The sequence below is a fragment of the Sciurus carolinensis genome, chromosome 15, assembly GCF_902686445.1.
Source record: "Sciurus carolinensis chromosome 15, mSciCar1.2, whole genome shotgun sequence".
NCBI lineage: Eukaryota > Metazoa > Chordata > Mammalia > Rodentia > Sciuridae > Sciurus > Sciurus carolinensis.
The window spans coordinates 8,259,467-8,279,756 of NC_062227.1; the positions used below are offsets into that span (position 1 = coordinate 8,259,467).

Sequence of the window (20,290 nt, forward strand, 5' to 3'; positions counted from 1 at the left end):
AAACATGAATTCTAGAATGGACTGCAATACTTTTTATATGACTTAATTTTTTCCTAAGCTTAGTTCCTATCTCATCTGTTTTGAAAGTTTTTGATTATAATGCAGTAATAATGACAACCCTTATATTACAGAGCACATTATAGGGCAAAGTATACTCTATAAAGTCCTTGTAAATTAGGAATCATCCCATTTAGCATGGAGAAAACTCAATCACAAACTTGCCTTAAATCACAAGACCAAAGGGGTACAGCTAGAAATGGATGCAGCCCATTGCATGTGAACCATGTCAAGAAATTAAAAGGCATCGCAGAGGACGCTTCTTTAAGTAGGGACAACTTTCCAGGCCCCTGTTGTGCTGTTACCAGGAAGGACAGCCTACTCTTACCGCTTAGAAACTGTTCCTGCCTTCCTTCTGGCCATGTCATCTCTGACTCCTTGCCACTGTCATGTGGAGACTGGTACATGTTGAACTCAATCTCTGTGTAAAGGCTTGAGAAGGCTGGCCTTCTTTTTATGAAAATGATGCTCCACCTCCCCCTGTACCTGGTGTGAGGCATAGGTGGGCTCCAGAAATATCCCCCACAACCCCTGGCCCCATGGAGATCTTCCAGTTTGGAGAAGCGAGTCAGGACTGGGGAGAGAGACTCTCTGTTCAATCATAATAAAAACAGTGACCCAGAATCCAAAACAGCCTGTACATTCTCTTCATGGAGAGCTTCCTAAGGACCGCCACCCCCACCCAATTGTGGGATGGGGCTTCTCTGAACTTATTTCCACCTGAGAACTTATCCAGGTAGATATCAAAATTTGGCTCGAGAGCATTTTGTTAAATAAAATAAACCAGACTCAGAAAGTCCAGTGTCATATATTTTCTTTCATGTGTGGAAACTGGAGAAAAAACTGGAGAGAAAAAAAAGGGGTGGGGTGGGGAGGAGGGAGGAATCTCATGAAAACTGAAGGGGACCAATGGAATAGAGGAAGGGCATTGGGGAGGGCGCAAGGAGGGGAAGAGAAGTACAGGGGAATGAAATGACCACATTACATTATGAGCACGTACAAATGCCACAATAAGTCCTATGTTTATGTATAATCTGTTCTAGAAAAAGATTTCCTTTTCTTGTGTCATGAGTGACTTGTCTAACCCTTGTAGAGTTTATTTTTGTGCAATTCAACATTTTAGAATTTCTCACAAGGAGTAACCACAAAATGCTGATTTATGCATTCATTCAACAAATGTACATGTAAGGGTCTACCATAGAGAAGTTTAACAAAGCCAATCTAAAGCGAATAGCTGGTTTATTTTGCCTTGAGACAAACTGCAAAATACTTCCTCGTGTTCTCATCTCTTTGTAAAGAACCTTCTGGGAAACAGAAAAATACCTGAGCATCTGAGTGGGCTTCAAACTGTGCAGTCCCACCTGTGGCCTGATCGAAGGTGTACATGAGACGGATGTCCTCCTCATGCAATTCATGGCCTTCCACGACAATGCTCCCTGAAGGAGAAGAAGACCCCATCAATCCCTCCTCTTCCAGTTGCCTGGCCACTAGTGCGCTGTGCCCCTTTTGATGAAAATTTCAAGCAGCAGAGCTGCAGAGGTGAGATGTTACTGCCCCTGACTCCTACCACGGTTACAGCCATGGATGTGACAAGCTTTCTTTAGAATACACTATGTTGCCCTGAGGAAGTTAAGTCAGCACCATACGTTCCAGGTCAAAAGCGAAAGGGGTACACCACGAGGTGACAGGTGCCCATCTAAGCAAGGAGCAGATGGTGAAAGGAGTCTTTAGAGCTACCCTCACTAGCTGCTGGCAGGGTGTGGTGTGGGTGAATTGAGATGGACAGTTGAAGAACTGTGCAGCGGATCTGTCCAGGGCTGGCAGAAGAGGGTGTGGACAGGTGCTGATGGCAGTCCCACCATCAGGGAAGCCCCTGTGCTCTCTTGTGATCTTCCTGGGCTTTAGGCGCTAGGCCGTCAGTTCTACTTTAGGTCCCTGTGTTCTGAAAACTCTTCTGCTTTCCATCAGTGCAGAACAGTTCATTCAGAAACTACAGTTCAGAAATGATAGGCTTTCGTTTAAAGGAAGGTGCACTTCAGGAATTTCTAATGTAATGGCTACTAGGCCAAATGACCTAGATGGGCGACTTGAAGGCTGATGAAACAGCATCTTCCAATTTAATATTCTGAGTTGAATTAGGAATGCGTGACTCAAGTTTTGGTTGCTAACCTATTGTGTTTTATTAATTCCAAATAAAAACTGTGGAATCTTATAGACTCCCCCAATTTCCATAACTACTCATCTTATTCCTGAGTCCTTAAATCTCTGCTCCAGACATCTCTGAGCTTATGATTTTCAACTTTAGGTGAACCTAATAACAAACAACATGTGTCCCAGGAGAGCTGAAGGATGTCAAGCAGCCACATTCAGACTGAGTACGATTATAATCACAGCAGGGCTTCAAATTTCTGGGCACTCTTAAACACTCTTTAGTGGGGAGGGGAGAGTGGGCTGAGGTTTCTTCCCTAGCCCCATAAGTTAACTGGGCCTCCTGGCAACATGTTCTAACATTACCCCATATTCTTCCTTCACAACATTTATTAAAATCATTTTTATAAATCTTTAGTATCTGTCAGAACCATGAGAGTGAAGACAGAGTGTTTTATTCCACACTATACTGGGTTTTAAAATATATTTCCTAAATGAACAAATCCAAGTTTGCCCACATAAGAGATGAAGATATAGAAATCTTAGTGTAAGGGTAGGTAGAACTCATTGGTGATAAGTTCTACCCACCTCTCCTTAACAAGAAGCTCCAAACCTCATTGCTAATTCCTTTCCTGTACAGACACTGCGATCTCTTCTTTTGACCCTTTCCCAGTCTTCCTTCTGACACCTCCAGAAGTTGTCCTTTTTTCCTCCCCAAGCAACATCTGGATGCTCCTGGGGAACACCACTCCCTGGTCATGAAGCATCCAGATGTTGCTCTGTTCTCTCTCACAAGGAGGAAGGTCTTCCGGGGCCTCAGAGGGATTTGCAGAATTCAATGGTAACCTGATCCATTTGATTCAGTAATTTCTATCTAGTTATCTCACCTAAAGGAATCAATTCTATGAAACAATCACATGCAAAAATATTCACTGCAACATTATTTGTACTATTAATAGAATGGAAACAACCTAAAGCACCAAAAACAAAAGAATGGTAACAGCATCAAGTATGCATATGAAGGAAAATTATGCAGCTAATGAAACGGCATTTCTATATATAAATACATAAAATGTTGATAACGTAAAGTGCAAATTCAAAGTTATAATGTGGGGAATAAACTGCCAAAATACATAAAATGTTGAAATACATAAAAGTGAAGAATGAGAAATTTAAAATTTTAATGTGATCTCCATTAAGGCTGTGATTCTATGACTACATGTAACTGGTAGAAAGAAGCCAGAACCTTAGCAGTGCACAAGTACAAGCTGTGTATTAAACTCAGCCAGTAGGTACCTGTCTCTTAGTTACAGGGATGAGTGTAGGCTAGGGGTCATTTTAATTGCCTTTCTAAATCATCAGAATTATTTATAATAATCTTTTCTTATGAACTGGAAAAACTTTTTATTTAAGAAAAGGATGTGAAGGTCAAAGTCCAACAGGAGCCTAAGTATAAAACAACCCTTGGCCTGAAGACATGAGGGAAATGCAGCCCCACCTGAGCAGACACCCACCACTCTTCTGGAACTGCTCCAGCTCCTCGCTGTCCAGCTGCTTGATGGCCATCATCACGGCTTTAAAGGCTCCTTTCAGACGCTTCCCCAGGACCATGTGATCGGGTTCTGCCCTTAGCCGAACGCCATACTTATTTTTATCTGTAGACAGTGTAACTTTTCGAACATTCAGTTCCTATAATTAGTACCCAAGTGAAAATAAACATGAAAGAAATGAAAACAAATGTTCGCTTGAAAAAGATATGTAAACAAATGTCCACAGCAGGACTATCCGTAAGAGCCAAAAAGTAGAAATGATCCAAACGTCCATCAGCTGTGAATGGATAAATGGTGTGTCTGTGTAATGGAGATTTATTTAGCAGTATGAAGAAAGGAAGTACTAATACATGCTACGACATGATGAACCATGAAAACATAATGCTAAATGAAATAAGTCAGACACAAATGATTACAAAATAAATGACTCCACTTATGTGAAATGTCCTGAGCAGACAAATTCAGCGATAGAAAAATAGAACAGTGGTTGCCAAGAGAATGGTCAGAGCTCAAGTGGAAAAAGGCTTGTGAATGTTTTGATGAATACTCGGTTTCTTTTCAGGATGATGACAATGTTCTAAAATTGTGGTGATGGTTATAGACTCTATATTTATGAAAAAATGCTTCTTGTTAAGATCAATCAAGATAGCTAAATATAACTGAGAGAGGATGTCAGGTAAGAAACATAAACTCCATCTCTCAGGGGTAAACTTTGCACATGCAATTTTGAAGAACCACAATTAACTATCAGTTAACGAGAAAAATCATCTAATCATATAGCATTTCATGCTTCCACCATGCTAGTTATAGATTACCAATGCAGTAGGGAATGCTGCGGTATAGCAGACGGTACAGAGGTGAAAATGAGGTAACGTGACGACAGACTGAGGCAAATAACGAGTGTATCCAGTCATGACATTACATTCAGTCATATCAATCTTATCATAAGTGATCAACATAATTTATTTTTAAAAAATTCTACTTTAATGCATATCTAGAGGCATTAATTACAGAATTAAAAATCTAATTTTTTCATTTTTAATACAGGAATTCTTAAGCAACTCAAAATCAAATATAGAAGTTAATATTTTCTACAGTAATACATTCAAACATTACCTGTGAAAGATGGAAATAAAAAAAAAAAAAAGGGGCTGAGTATGTAGTTTAGTGGTAGTGAGTTTGGCTAGCATGTACAAGGCCCTGGGTTTGAATCCCAGCATTAGAAAGAAAATATATATAAAAAGTATACATATACTTCTTGTGGTGTGGAGAACTGAATGCAGGGTCTACTGCAAGTTAAACAGGAACTCTACCACTGAGTTACACCCCAGCCCCATATTTGCTTTTATAATGGAATAAACTTCTTTGAGAGAATAAGTGACATAGTTTATATTTTTGACCCTAAAACTTCACTTCTGAAGTCTGTCCAACAATATCCATACACTGAAATGTGCAAAAAGATAAACATAAAACCTTGTGTATACTAAGAAACCCAATGCAACAGGAGAGTAATAACTAAATTATGAAGCATCTAGGAAATGAACACCATATGACTATTAAAGATACACTACAGTAAAAAAGAAAGTTAAAGGCCACATATATAATCTTATGTATGTATAAATAAACCCAAATAACTTATATGTATGTGAGTATAAGCATGTGTTTACATGTGTTCACAAGTGTGTTTACATGTGTAAAATCCTAGGAACATTCACAAGAGGGGAAGTGGGAGTCCAGAAACAGAAGGGGTGGAGACAGGCCAATCTTATACTAGGTGTGTGCTATGCTAGTAGTGCTTCAACCATTCATGACCAGTATGTGGTCATTTGATACTTTCATCAATTGAAGGAACAAAAGTTCTTTGTTAATTATCAAAAAGCACTTTTGGGGAAAAAATGAAAAGTAAAGAAATTCATTGATCCTAAAATATTTTTTAAAGAATTAAAATTATGTTATGAAAACTCAAGATGATTCCATGCAAACTGAAAAATTTCATAAATCTTTGTATTTGTTACATATACACTGACTTACAAAAGGAACACTCATGGAAGAATATTCATCAAAATCATCTTCTCAAAGAAAAACACTCTGTCTGGATCCAAAACAGAAGACTCATTTGTCTTACCTCAAGGATATACTTCTCCAAAGACTTGATATCATTAAGAGCTTCTGGATCCTGATGAATAACCACAATTTCTTTCAAAGGGTACTAGGAGGAAACAGGAGAAAAAAGTTCATTAAGTAGCCAGTACTCTATATTAAGAAAGCAATCCCATGTAAAATGTAAATAAAATTTCAAACCTTTATTGGAATAGTTTTGCGGTCTCGGATGACTCGTCCAAGTTCAATCACAGACTGCATTCTAGATACTGCACTCTCAGTTTTCTTGTCAATTAATTCTTCTCTGATTAGTAGAAGCAGAAAAATGAAAGAAATTAGACTTAGAGGTGCAAATCCAAAATAGGCATACTTAAGAGAGGAAGGAGGGTCAGGCTAGAGAAGGGAGTCTCTTGGTGAGGCACCCAGGGAAGGAGAGCACCTGGTCCTGCATTAGTGGGCACAGTGAGCTCCTCAGGTGTCCTGAGGGGTGTGTCCACATACTGCCACAGCTCTGCAGATGGGTTCTACACAGAGCATCTCTCTCCTACTGCTTAGGGAGGTGGGCCCCATTCTGCAGCTTGAGGAGCAACTTCCCTCAGCTTAGGGAAGAGGGGCACAGTGGGGCTGGGCGAGGGAAATGCCTGCTCTTCCCATTCCTTCCCTGGGAGCTTGGGCCACCATATGCTCTGGCCTAGGAAGGGCTTATCTGCATTTGATTCCTACCGAACACGGGGCAACATGAGGTAGTGAATGCTGAGGGTGTCTTTGTCCTGGACAGAAGCAGGGTCAACCAGCACCTTTAGATTCTGGTACATCAATTCAGTGAGGAATGGTGTGTAAGGAGCCTGTATGAGGACAAAGAACATCATGTCATTCATATATATCAACAACTGATCTCACACCGAGAAAGAGCAATTAAACGTTTTAGAGAATGACACAGTAGCATGCAGAGATGTGGGCATAAGTTACTAAAGACACTCTGTGAAAGAGAAAGGACCTCCTATCTATGAAGCACAGAGAAGGGTTAGAGTCAGCAGAACCCAAAATACCCCTAAATTTCTGGGAGATGTCAAACAAACAAACAAAATCAGGAGCCTGTGACCAAGAATTGATCAAGTCAATATGCACAGAGACTGAATATCCCAAATCTCAGAAACCTCATCTGTAACTGGGGAAACACCATCTGCTTTGCAGCATCCTGGTGAATAAAGTCAGACATGGAAAGCACCAGACACCCAGGGCTTTGCACAAGGTAGATTCTCCTATGGTGAATAGTGCAGAATGAATGGGAAGACTATAACATTATACTGCAGTAGGAGAACGGGATACAGGGAATCAAAGCTGAAGGCTTCTTATTGTATATTATTTAATTAATATTTAAACTGGTAGGAACACATGTTTCAATCACCTGCACATTTTTCTCTGAACGGTAATTTGATAATGTTGTTTGTGATGTATTTGTTCAATTAGATGAGTTCAGGAACCTCCTGGTTACAATTATGGCACTCCACATTAAGATAAGGTACAGATCTTGGACTAGATGCAAGATTTCTGACTTGTGCTGCACTGCCAGTGACTATAAGAATACAGTATTTCTTAGCCCTTATTTAAAATATATGAACTAGTAAGATTTCTGAAAAGGAACTAGAGATAGCTGTTTCAATACTTCTATACCAAACCGATACAAGCTGAAGACACTGCAGCAAGGGCACCACATGTGACCCACAGGCTGGTTTTAGGAATCTCACCATCAGTCTGCACAGAGAAAGCAGGACACTAAACAAGGTTTCCAGGGCCATAACACAATCCTCCATCCCATTTTCTCCCTAGTGAATAAAAAATAAACATTAAACTGTTAATAAAAAGTGTTTTATCATAAAAACAGATGAAATGTCTATTAAAAGAGGCAATTTGCAGAGCAAAGAGCAGATAGCAGAGAGGACCCGAGGTAGAAGGAGAGATGGCCACAACCACTGGCCACCCAGGTCACACCATCCATTATCCATTCATTGTTGGGAAAAATAAAGACAATAAGAAAAGAGCCAGGTGCAAAGGCAACTCGGGAGGCTGAGGCAGGAAGATCACAAGTTTGAGGCCAACCACAGCAACTTGGTGAGACTGTCTCAAAATAAAAAATAAAAAGGGTTGGGGATATAGCTCAGTGGTAAAGTTCTTCTGGGTCCAATCCCCAGTACCACAAATGGGAGGGGGGAGTCCAACCATATTTTAGTTACTCAGAGATAACTACTATAAACATTTGGGTATATATCTTTATAGATATATATACATACATTTAACTATAAACCCATACAAATGTTTATCTAATATGTTTTAACCAGAATGAAATTATAGGTATGTTGCAGGTTTTTATTATGAACATTTTTTTTTTCTTTTGCGGTGCTGGGGATCGAACCCAGGGCCTTGTGCATGCAAGGCAAGCACTCTACCAACTGAGCTATCTCCCCAGCCCTGAACATTTTTAAGACAGGACTGATGGGCTGTAGGAGCCTCCACCTGGCCTGTAGTGAGGACATTATCATTCTGGGCCTTGTCCCACTGATATTTCTGCAAACTGTCTCCATCCTTAGACCAGTGCCCATGCTGTACTCATACTGAACCCCAACAGCTACCAAAGAGTTTTGTCCACAACCAACACTTGATAAGTAACTGTCCTCAAGGGTCATAACAAGGAGGCACCCCTCTCAAGTCCACAGTTATACTTGACAATACCTGCAGAACTCTAAGAGGTCAGTGTAGTTCAGTCCTGCATGGCTGGCCACTTTCTCCTCAATGTGAAATGTCCACACTTGTGTTGTGAAAATATGAAAAATGACTTTCAGAACTTATAGGTCCCTGTTACCAAATGGCAATCAATACAATTAGTATGCGGGGTAAAAGGAAAAGAAAGTTTCAAAAACTGAGAGTTTTTTGACAATGTTCATTTTCCCTTTGGCTGTTCTCATTTTCCAACTCTGGAACTTTCATATACTTTTTTGCTTTTCCCACCAGCACTTACCTTTAATCTTCTGCGGTTCATTCTGACATACCAATTGGTCAGAACATCTACAAACTTGACCAGGCGGGGCACCACAGTGTAAAGCCTATAAGCTAAAAGTAAGAAGATAAGTCAGGCAGGCTTTACCAGCCTTGTCAAGAGAGGAGGCCTGCATACGATGAAGCGCAAGCAGCCCCCTCCACCTGGGGGCTCCAGTCACCACAGACAGTAAGAATCAGACTGAAGCAACCACAAATGGTTCATTTATTGAGGATAAATAGCAGTCAGTGTTCAGGGACGCACCCAGAACCACCAGAGCTACAAGCAAACCCACTGGCCAGTGAGAAACACTGACCCTGAGTCTGCGTGGCGCAGTCCATGGCTGCCCACACACGGTTCTGGGAAGCAAGGTGTGCATGGAGTTGTACAATGTAACAGCACCAGCGCAGCCCAACTGCTTTCCAATGTATGACTTCACACCTCAGCTAAAAGACGGATAAGCAGAAAGCTCTAACCGGAAAGCTCAAACGGTCTATGCCTCTGACCTCCAAGAGGACATTTCACAATGCTGGTTGTCTCAATTTGTGGGATGGGGTGCTACTGGCATCTGGTGGGGGACCCAGAGATGCTGCACAAGATAAGAGAGCACAGCACAGCTCCCACCAAACAGAATGACCTAGCCCATACTGTTGGCAGTGCCACTGTTGAGAAATTCTGGCAAAGGCTATGACTAAAACAGAATGGGCTTTCTAGAGATTCAGATACTCAAGGGAAGAAAGCTAAATGTGTAGTGGAAAGGGAGCGTGGAGGAGGCAGGCCAGCAAAGCTGGGATCTGAACTGAGCAGGCTGAGTCACCAGTTGGTCTCTATGTGGATGCCTGGCCTCCTGCTTGTGACCCTGCCATGTGGCTACTGACCCCCTCGTTCCTAGGCAGACTGAGCTCTGGCCAGGGTATAAGCTATCCAGACCAGCTTCACAGGAAGTCATGGCAGCTGGTGCTAAAAGGCGGGACAGGCCTCAGCCACCATCTCCAGTGTCCACCCATTTGTTTCCCAGCTATGCGTGAGCTCCCAGCACTGCCCTTTCCTGGCAGGGTTCAGTCCCTCATTCATTCCCACCTCCACTCTTGTCAAATTGCACAACAGCTTCACAGTCCTTCTATGCCAAGTGTGATGGTACTGACTAATCCAGGGAAAGCCAAGGGCAGGTGACCAGGCTGATGCTGACCCAGGTCTGCTCTGGCCAGCCCCACCTACCCCACCAGGTGCAGAGAAGGCGGGTCAACCTCACCTGTCTCTCTTGCTCCCACTGTGACCTGGGGCATCTGTCTGCCCACTTTACCAGACTGAGGTGTCCCAGGCAACATTTTCTAGAATTTTTCACTGGACCTGTTTGTATCGTTCTCAAACTCCGAAGAAAACAACATAATCTACTCTCTCAACCTATGTCTAAAACTAAACTCACGGGTGTTAGTAAGAGAAATGTGGGGAAAAGTCTATTTCGTTATTGCTTGTCCGAATTTTCTAAGTTTTCTGAAATGGACAGGGACAATTTATTTAGGAAAACAGACCTAAAACTTTAAAAGTTGTATTACAATAAGTATTACTTATTATAATAAGTAATACTTATTGAATACCTATTTCTGCCCGTCATTATGTATGTCATCTCTATTAAATATTAAATAATATTTATCAGAATTCTACTGGGCATTTTGCAGATAAGGAAACCTAGGCCCACAGATGTGAAGCCGGCCCCTGGAGCGGCAGCCAGGGGTGGAGCTGTGGTGTGAAGGCACAGTTATGTGGTTCCAAAGCCTATTCACTGCGGAGGAGCGAGGCCACTGGGATACCTCCTCAGATGAAATTCTCAAGGGCCTGGGGACAAATACATTTCTAGAACCAACGAACCTCAGAAGAAACACTTACTTGCTGTCTGTTTATTCTGTTATCTCTCAAAATTTCCTCTATTTTTTTTTTTTTCCCCAAAGAAAAGCGATTAAATAACAAAAAGACACATAAAAAGAGAATAAACAGTCCTTAACTCTGAAAGGAAAGACCAAGAGACTCACCTGCCATTTCGGTCTCAAAGAAGCCCACAAGCGACTGCATGAAGGACAGGATCCACCGGTCGGTGACATTGGGGCTTTCTCTAACTGTGTTCTCATTGTAGAGGAATTCCATTTCTTCTTCCTGAAGACAATTAATGAGACTTTCACATGCATAGTGAGGAAGTTACTACAGAGGAATAAACTATTTAAATCACTAAAACAGAAAGCCCCAGCAAAAAACCAAAAACAATCCCAGATTATTAACATTTCTGATATTCAGCAATATTATCCAGATAATCACTAACTTGGGACATCAAGTCTCCAATTCCTAATTATTACTATTATTCTTTTTTGGTACTGGGGATTGAGCGTAGGGGCACTTAACCACATCCTTATCCCTTTTTATATTTTGAGACAGGGCCTCAAGTGGCTGAGGCTGGCCTCAAAATTGTGATCCTCCTGCCTCAGCCTCCTGAGTTGCTGGGATTATGAGTGTGTGCCATGTCACCTGACAATAACTGTTTTTTGAGTGAAATGGAAGAGAATTTAGAGAAAAACTACTTCTCTGCCCTAAAGAATGATTCTAAATTGAGAGACATTTGCTAATTTTGTATATGAGTTAATTACTTTAAATCCAAGGAAAGAAGGACAATAAAATGTAGAACTGAATATTGGATGAATTACAAACTGAAACCTAGTGCTGGGAACTATTTGCATTCTTGGGCTGATTATCTTACCCAGAATATTCTATTCCTCCGTCCTCTTTGCTTTGCCCAAATCCTCCTTGGTCCTAAAAGCCCACTTCGCCTGTCCCTGCTCCACAGACCACATTCCCTGCACTTTGGTTCAGGCAGCAGCAGCACCAGGCCAGCAGAGTGGTGAAAAGGTGGCCTCGGTGAACATGCTGCCCTGCACTGAGAATCTGCTGATAAAACCACCACGCACCCTTCTACAGGTGAGGCCCATGTCCCACAGGGGACCCCAGACGCCGGCTGCACCTTCATGCAGGCCTCCCCACGGCTCTCATGTCCTGACATTAGAGAGCAGGACAGAGTGGCCTGGAGGTCCCCATGGAGCTCCACCACACAACTCAGCACACACGCAGCCACCGTGGCCCGTACCTTCTGGAGCCTCAAGACGTTCTGGATGAAGAAGCGGTATGCGTTGTACCACGGGAGCAGCACATCCTTAAGGACATCCCGCACGCCCTCCTCCTTAAAGCGGAGGTTTTCTGCCCTCACCACTGGAGAGTTAATCAGATATAATCTGGAAAAGGGAGAAAATCCACACGGCAAAGTTACATACACAGGAAACCAAATATTACTGCTGAGGCAAGATTAAAACCCACACTTTTGTACAAAAGGGGAAATGATGAATACTCCTGAATGACCAATTTAAAACTCACAAAGCCCTTGCTTTGTGTATAAGACAAAGGGGTCACCTATTTGTAACCCCTGTGTATAAGACAAAGGGGTCACCTATTTGTAACCCCATACCAGAACATGGCACTGTGTCCAGAAGAGGAAGGCTGGCCTGATCCCCATCAAGAGACACTTCCTCTCTCCCATGGACACTGCCACACCCCCACCGCATGTGGACACAGGAGTTGAGAGAGAACAACCTTCACAGAGCACAGCGTCTGACATTTGGGTAGCAGAGTTAGGACTGCTAACCACCCTACAGGACAGTCCTCACTGTAGTTACCTAGCCTAAATGGTCAGCGCACCAAGGGCACGTCTGACAGATAAATGAGTCGAGGGACAGCCCTCTCACTGCTCCAGGGCCTGGGTCTTCTCTACGACATGGGGATGCTAAATGAGACCTCCAGGTCCCTTTCAACTGGAATACCAGGAGACTCACGATTATGGACATTTCAAACAGTGGCTCAAATTTCTCTAAAAGCTCTTTAAAATTAATTTATTTGTTCTTACATAAATATATCTCATATGGTTTTATAAGTGTGAAATTAAAACAAATGGTAAAAGAGAATTCTAATATGAACAAGACAGCGAACCTAGAAAGGATTTAAGTTACAGGCAACCTGCAACTCACCATAGGGGCCTGGGTAGCTCATGAAATCCCAAATGGGTCCTTTTCCTCAAAAAGATCTCTAGGTTTGAAAATGTTTTTATTATTTAGAAAACTATTTTTAGGGCTTAAATCAACAACCATACCAATGTAACTCCCCATGTAAGAGAGATCCAGGTTGAAAAGCATAACTATAAGCCGCACCTAAGAACTGTAATTAAGAGGAGGAGAGATGCCAACATAAAAATGATGTGCACGCACTGCTTCGTACCTGAGGGCGTCAGCACCATACTTCTGGATGATGGACACAGGGTCAGGGTAATTCTTCTTTCGTTTGCTCATTTTCTGGCCGTCACTTTTGTAAAACAAAAAGTAGAAGCCAATTAAACAAGTGAACAACAAGCTGACTTTAAATGTGGACACAGATGATCTGTAAACAGGAATACATAAGTACAAAGGGGAGGAGTGACTGATTTAGATGCAAGCTAGTGTGAAGACATACCTAAGGCTATTTGGTTGCTACCTTTAAACTCTTTCAGAATGCCATGGTAAGTCCATGGGGCATCATCAGGCACTTAGACCAGGAAGGTATTGTCACATTTATCCCAGAGGAATAAAAACTTACTCGCATAAAACTTAAATAAACTCGAATAGAACTTATTTGCATAAAAGAACCGCACAAGAATGTTATTCACAACCACCACATAGTGGAACCACCCAGAGGCCAATCAAGAGGGGAAGGTTAAATAGACTATGATACACCCATACTGTGGAACACTATTCAGTAACAGAAATGAATGAACTCTGATATGTTCAACAATTAGAAACCTCCAAGGAATTATGTTGACTGAAAAAAGCCAACTCTACCAAATTAGACAGTGTATGATTCTATGTATTTAACACTCCTCAAATGATGACATTCGGGAAGGAGAGCAGACCAGTGGTTGCTGGGGACTGGGAATGAGGGTGGAAGGTTGCTGGGTGCATGTAGTTATGAAGGGCATTAGGAGAGAATCTTGTGGTGTTGGAACCATTCACACTCTTGACTGTGCTCATGGGTACAGAAAACTACACATGTGAGAAAACTGTATACTAGTAAATACACATCAGCAAATGCGTACATGTAAAACTGGAGAAATTCAGTGGACCACGCCAAACTCCTGGTTGTGATATTTATTATTACAATATGAATTCCAAATGTGACCAGTGGGGGAAACTATGCAAAGTATACAAGGGAGCTCCACCATTTTTCACAACTGCATGCACGCCTACAATAATCTCAATAACACTTTCAGTGAGGGGCAGGAGCAGGTGTGAGGCTACAGCTCAGAGGAAGAGTATATGCTTAATACATGAAGCCCCGAGTTCAGGGCTCAAGACGTGAACTTAGCACTCATTTGCTCTGACCTTTAGTCGGTTATTTCTCTGTGTTGTAAGTTTCTTCATCATTGAAAGGGGATAACTACAGGACCCATGTGAAACAGTTCTGAAGATGGGCTGGGTGAGGACACGCTGATGTACACAGGGGGCCTGGCTAAGGACATGGGTGTACTAACTGTTAGGTGCTGTCCTCTTCCTCCTCCCAGCCAGTGAAGCAGGTGGTCTGTGTGAGTAAGACATAGACATGCCTCTATCTCATTTTATTTATTTTAATTCTTAATGAGCAGAGGTAATGAAAGCAAAGGAAAAATCAGACTCTCCTATAATAGTCAAAAGTTGGAAATGATACTCAGTGGAGGCTGAGTCCCTGAGTGGAGCCTGATGTGGCGCTCACTAGTTCTGGTCCTGGACTTGTGGTTTCAAGACCCCCCGAGAGCTTCCTTGCAAGTTAAACAGAGGTGAACAAAAATCCTTATTTTAGGACTGGAACGAGTCACTACACGGGAGAGTGCACCTGCCTTGCCAGAACGAGTCCGTTCACAATCACATTCTTGAAAGGAGGTTGTCCAAAGAGGGCTGTGGCCAGCACCAGCAGGGTGTAAAACCTGAAGAAAAACAAACCCCAGCAATTCAGCAAGAACAGGAAGGAGTACATGCACAGGAAAATATATTTATTCAATGGATGAATTTCTATTTTTGATATAGTATACTTCTTGATAATCACACGAACCAAAGGTTCTTAGTTCTAGTTACATATCATAATCATGCAGGAAGTGTTGAAAAATAATAGGTATGCCAAACCCACTACAGATCAATCAAATTAGAGCCTCTGGTTTGCAAAGAAATAAAAGCCTCCAGCAATGCCCTGATCCTCCCTCTGCTACCAGGTCTTCCCAACAGAGAGTCAGTATAACCAGCTATAGGTAGCACAGGGGTCCCTCAGTATCACCTGAAACACCTGGTGAGAACGAGAAAAGATCTTACAGGACAAATAATCTGATAAAAAAAGATGCAAAAAGCACTCATACAAAGGTCAAAAGTAGACTTTGGGAGCAGTGGGCTGGGCAGAGGCTGGAGCGGGCACTGAGGCGACCGCCATGGCGTTTCTCAAACTTCGCAACCAGGAAACGCAATTCAGCTTGATGAATTACTTTATTTGGAGGAAAGAAGAAGATCTGAATAAGTACAGAGAATTTTAAAGTTGGAAGGGCGAACTCTGTTGGAGAAGCTGTTCAGTCAGCAGGAGAATGGGCCTCCAGAAGAAGCAGAGAAATTTTGCTCACGGATCATTGCCATGAGTCTTCTACGTCCTTTTAGTGACTGCTTCAGGGAACCATGTCATCAGAATGCCCAGTCAAGTTTTGCTCCATTTGATGCGCTGATGGAGTTGCTGCTAATTGAACTGTGTTCTGAGCTGAGAACTCATTTAGATCAACTTAAAGCTGGTCAAGTTGGAGACTGCACAAATAAATCACCAGAGAAATGTCTGTAATAGTAGACATGAAACATTTTCCTCTTTTCCACAAAGGACTTGACTGAGAACCATATTGATTTTTATTTTAGTTACCTCCCGCTAGTTTTATGTGAAATAAGCAGAATTGGGGGGAGGGGTCTTGATGCTGTGGTAGACAACAGAAATTTTAAAAAACTTGTTTATTAATTTTTAAGTAATAAAAATACTTTCAAAAGTTCAACAATACTGATTGAAATACAAATGTTAATATGTGATGAGACCATAAGAAATATTTTAAGTATTTATGAAATGGTTTTGTTTTACAATGAACTATGAATATTGTATAGTTAATTTCCTCACTGAGGATTCTGAACATTCCTATGTTATTTCACGTGTACTGAAGAACATTGTTGTACAATGCTTTGTGTAAAGTTATTGTGAAAACTTTATTGTCTTTATTTTTGCCAAAGATTTCCCATAGTTTGAAGCATTTGAAGCAATAAAATAAAAAAAAAATTAAAAAAAAAAAAAAAGTAGACTTTGGAATCTAGAAAATGCCTCTATTCTCTCAGATGCTGTGCATCCCATTCATGCACAGTTCCCCAGCTTGTTCCTTGTGAGAACTCTCACATCCCTGCCACTGCCCAGGGGTGATGCTCATATGCCACCCTGACCTGTTCCTGCTGTCCCAGGGGTGATGCTCTCCTATCACCCTGACCTAATCCTGTGCACTAGGAACATCAAGGAACATGAACTACTGAGGACAGCAGACCCCAGTCCTAGTATAAATATCTATCCAGACAGCCCTTTCAGTTCCAAAAAAAGGTTAGGAGGACTCCTGGTACCAAGGAGGCAGCCCAGACCTTGGGAAGGGGAAGGGGACAGTGGGCACATGGGCTTCACACAACTTAAAAGGCTGCCGGACTTCACTACTTCTTAGAGAAACAAGCTCACTGGGAAGTCATTTGGCCCTCCAAAAAAACAGGAATTTATTTCTGGTAGCTGTTCCTACAGATAAATTGATTAGTATCTGAAAATAACACATTGCAATACATTAAGGCTTGAATTCAAGGATGAACACAAACTGAAAGAGCTGAAAATTACACCACAAATTCCTTAAACCCAACCCTACAGAAACATTATTAATGAAACTATAATTAGTACATGGGTCAGCAAAGCCTATTCACAAAAAGAAGGTGACTCACTTTTTTCCAATAAGAGAATGAGTATACTACTTTAAAAGGGCATGAGACAAAACCCAAAACCCAAATCCTCCCCTAAGTGCATTTTAAATTTTTGACTGTCTTTAAAATGTTAATTGATAAGGCTAGACTCCCTGTCCAAGCACATAACTACCCCCCAATATCTAGCACCCAACATATTATCTTGTAAATACTCATTAAGCATTTGAGTAAATGATTTGGAAAAGAACACATATTGTTTTATATGACTTAAACTTCCAACTTAACATAGATGAATGCCAAAATGTTAGTGAAATAATTCAAATTATAATACCATAGCTGTACTTCAGTGAGAGAATCTTACTTGAAGGGCAGTTTAGTATTCATGGTGGGCAGAAAGGACATAAGGCAGGAACAGAGGCTGTGTTGTTTGCCACAAGTCTGGCCAGCACCCAGGGATACCTGGTAGGCACTCAACAAATCAATGAAACCCTTAAAGAGAGAAGGGGCATACCATCCTCTGGTTTGGTCGATGCCTTCGGCAATGAAGTCTGCAGGAAATGCATCCTCAAACTCCCTCTTGTTTTCAAACGGATAATGAACTTGAGCATAGGGCATGCTGCCACTCTCGAACCAGCAGTCAAATACTTCCGACACGCGCCTCAGTGATCCTTTTCCACAGCGTGATGGAATGGTCAGGTGGTCAATGCTGACATGGAAAAGCAGCACTTTTATGCACAACAGAACTTGCAGTTTACTTGCCTCAGGAAACCCAGCGCTCTGGTAAGATACTACTCATGGGCTGTACAGCATGCTTGTACCGTGGTGGTCCCATACAACTACAAGGGAGCTGAAGAATTAATTCCTCCCTTAGTGGCATGTAACGGTCCTGATGAGGACAATGCATTAGTCAAGTGTTTGTGGTGACACTGGTGTGAGCAAACCTAGTGTGCTACAAGATGTGTAAAAGTCATAAAAGTACAGCACGTACTATTGATGATAACATGATATAACTGGTTTTTGCATTTACTATACTTTTTATTTTGGTAGTCATGGGGATTGAACCCAGGGGCACTCTGCCACTGAGCTGCATCTCTGCTAGCTTTTACTTTGAGACAGGGTCTTGCTAAATTGCCCAGATTGGTCTTGAATTTGTGATCCTCTTGCCTCAGACTCCCAAGTCACTGGGATTTTAGGTGTGCCATGACCAGGCTTGGCCTTCTCATTGTTATTTTAGAGTGTACTTCTACTTACAAGAAAAGTTTACTGAAGCCTGTGATCCCAGCTACTTGGGAGGCTGAGGCAGAAGCATCAAAATTTCAAAGTCAGCCTGGGCAACTCAGTGAGACCAAAAGTACAACTTAAAAAAGAGCTGGTGACATAGCTCAGTGGTAGGGTACTTGCCTAACATACATGAAACCCTGGGTTCAAGTCCCAGTATGGTTAAAGAAAAAACAAAAATTAACTGTAAAACAGTGTACTACCATGACCACCTACATCTTGTGTTAACCGTATTTCTTGGTTGTATCAAGAGGCCATGTCAAGAGACTGATCCATGCCATCTGGGTTTGTGCAAGGATACCCCAGGGTATGTGTTCATACAAATAAATCGTCTAAGGATGCATTTCTCAGAACATATCCCATAGTTAAGTGAAGCCTGAGTGAAAATGCATTTGTAAACAGAAATGTCAGCCATTCTCAAAGGCTTTCAGAGAGCACTGTGCACTATGGTCACCTGACCTTTCAATTGAGGAGGGAGGATACACAAAGAGTGCTTGCAGGTGCAACTCTGTAGTTTGAGAGGTATCATGTCTTAGTAGAAGGTAACGGGACCAAGTGAATCAATCATCAAGAAACTGACCTCTCTCTGTGGAGATCTGAGATCTTTGCTCCTGACAGTTCTTCAAGTTCTGCCACTGATCCAATGCAAACTACCTGTTAAAAATAAAGTTAAAAGAAAGAACTCCTTAGAGACAAAGAGATCTCATTGAGTTAATTTATGTGACCTTCCTGTTTAGTTTGAGAAACCTCTGATTTTCCTTAAAATCTCATTAATATACCAATCTGGGCTGAAGGACAGCTACCATTTTAACACAGCTGACTGTCCAAAAGACCACACACTGGTCTATGAAATGGCAAGTGCTAACTTGTCTATCTTGTTACCTACCCCTATGATAGAGGGCTCTTATGTGGGGATTTTAAACACTAATAGCCATCATCTCAATGGGTAATTCTGGAGGGTTTACTATGTGTAAATTTCTGCCAAAATCATGGTGAAAGGCATAAGTGAAATGCCTCAGACTATTGTTCTAAGGCATCTGAGTTTGTCCCTGGCACCTGAATCTAGCATTTTAATCTGGAATCTTCCCAAGACAAAGCTAGAACTAAGTTAGTGTTCTTAGACCAGGTTAAAATAATTAGCCTAAAATATAAGATGTTAGTATTATATCTGGGCAAGGAAGTGAGAGATGGGGCTTGCTGGGACACTCAGAATGGGGGGAGTCATCTGACAGGGTTTCTGCTACCTATGGGCACCCATGGGCTCTTTCCCTTCTTTCCTGTCCAATCCCCCAAGTCTTCTGACTCAGTTACTTCAATTACAGCTGCTTCTTAGGGCCCTAGAGGAAACTGACCAGCCCCCAGGGTGCTGTTGCTCATCTTTGCTGTAAAGATTGCTGTAAAGCAATGGACAGAAGACCCTGTCATGAAAATATGTCTGTGTATTGACGCACATGCACGTGTGCATGCCCACACAGACGCAAGTCTACAAATGCAATTTTAGAAGTTTATAAAAGCCTACAGTACAATGATAATTTTTGGGGGGGTTTTGCTTTTTCATTATCTACGTTAGCTTAACCTAAGTTAATGCTATAACTTAATGCACAGAGGAAAAGATACCTGTGTAACACCAGACTAGAGCACTTAAAAATACAAACCATATTTTTCCCTTTATACAGAAGAAAATTTAGAAATTCAAATACTAAAAATATATTATTTTATGTCATGATTCTAGGAATGAATAGAGAAAAGATGAAATAAGGTGCAAAGAGAGAAAAACATTACTATACACCACATTTACACTACAGGAACAAAGTGTGTCAGCAAAGTCAACAGAAGGACACACAGTTCCATCTCACCTCCTCAAAGTCTTCGCTGACCCACAGTGGGATGGGGGTACCCCAGTATCTGTTTCTGGAAATTGCCCAGTCACGTGCATCTTTCAGCCAATTTCCAAACCGCTTTTCTCGCACAAACTCTGGGACCCTGCCATAAGCAGATTAGACAATCATTTAGGAATATAAGGCAAGTCAAAATTGTAAATTATATTCACATAAGCCCTGGTGAACCAG

General features: G+C 41.7%; 1 protein-coding gene across 2 annotated transcripts in view; it reads right to left on the reverse strand.

The window, feature by feature from the left end:
* The window catches only part of Iars1 (isoleucyl-tRNA synthetase 1), a 62,602-nt gene that overhangs the window by 11,223 nt on the left and 31,089 nt on the right, over positions 1 to 20,290 (reverse strand). For both annotated transcript variants that reach the window (XM_047526405.1, XM_047526404.1), the window contains 14 exons: positions 20,078 to 20,204; positions 18,802 to 18,875; positions 17,455 to 17,649; positions 14,825 to 14,911; positions 13,198 to 13,281; positions 12,020 to 12,164; positions 10,920 to 11,040; positions 8,872 to 8,963; positions 7,604 to 7,681; positions 6,579 to 6,700; positions 6,057 to 6,159; positions 5,881 to 5,964; positions 3,720 to 3,894; positions 1,381 to 1,493 (listed from right to left, as the gene is read on the reverse strand). In XM_047526405.1, coding sequence (XP_047382361.1) covers positions 1,381 to 1,493; positions 3,720 to 3,894; positions 5,881 to 5,964; positions 6,057 to 6,159; positions 6,579 to 6,700; positions 7,604 to 7,681; positions 8,872 to 8,963; positions 10,920 to 11,040; positions 12,020 to 12,164; positions 13,198 to 13,281; positions 14,825 to 14,911; positions 17,455 to 17,649; positions 18,802 to 18,875; positions 20,078 to 20,204 — 1,600 coding nt within the window. The remainder of the gene's footprint in view (positions 1 to 1,380; positions 1,494 to 3,719; positions 3,895 to 5,880; positions 5,965 to 6,056; positions 6,160 to 6,578; positions 6,701 to 7,603; positions 7,682 to 8,871; positions 8,964 to 10,919; positions 11,041 to 12,019; positions 12,165 to 13,197; positions 13,282 to 14,824; positions 14,912 to 17,454; positions 17,650 to 18,801; positions 18,876 to 20,077; positions 20,205 to 20,290) is intronic.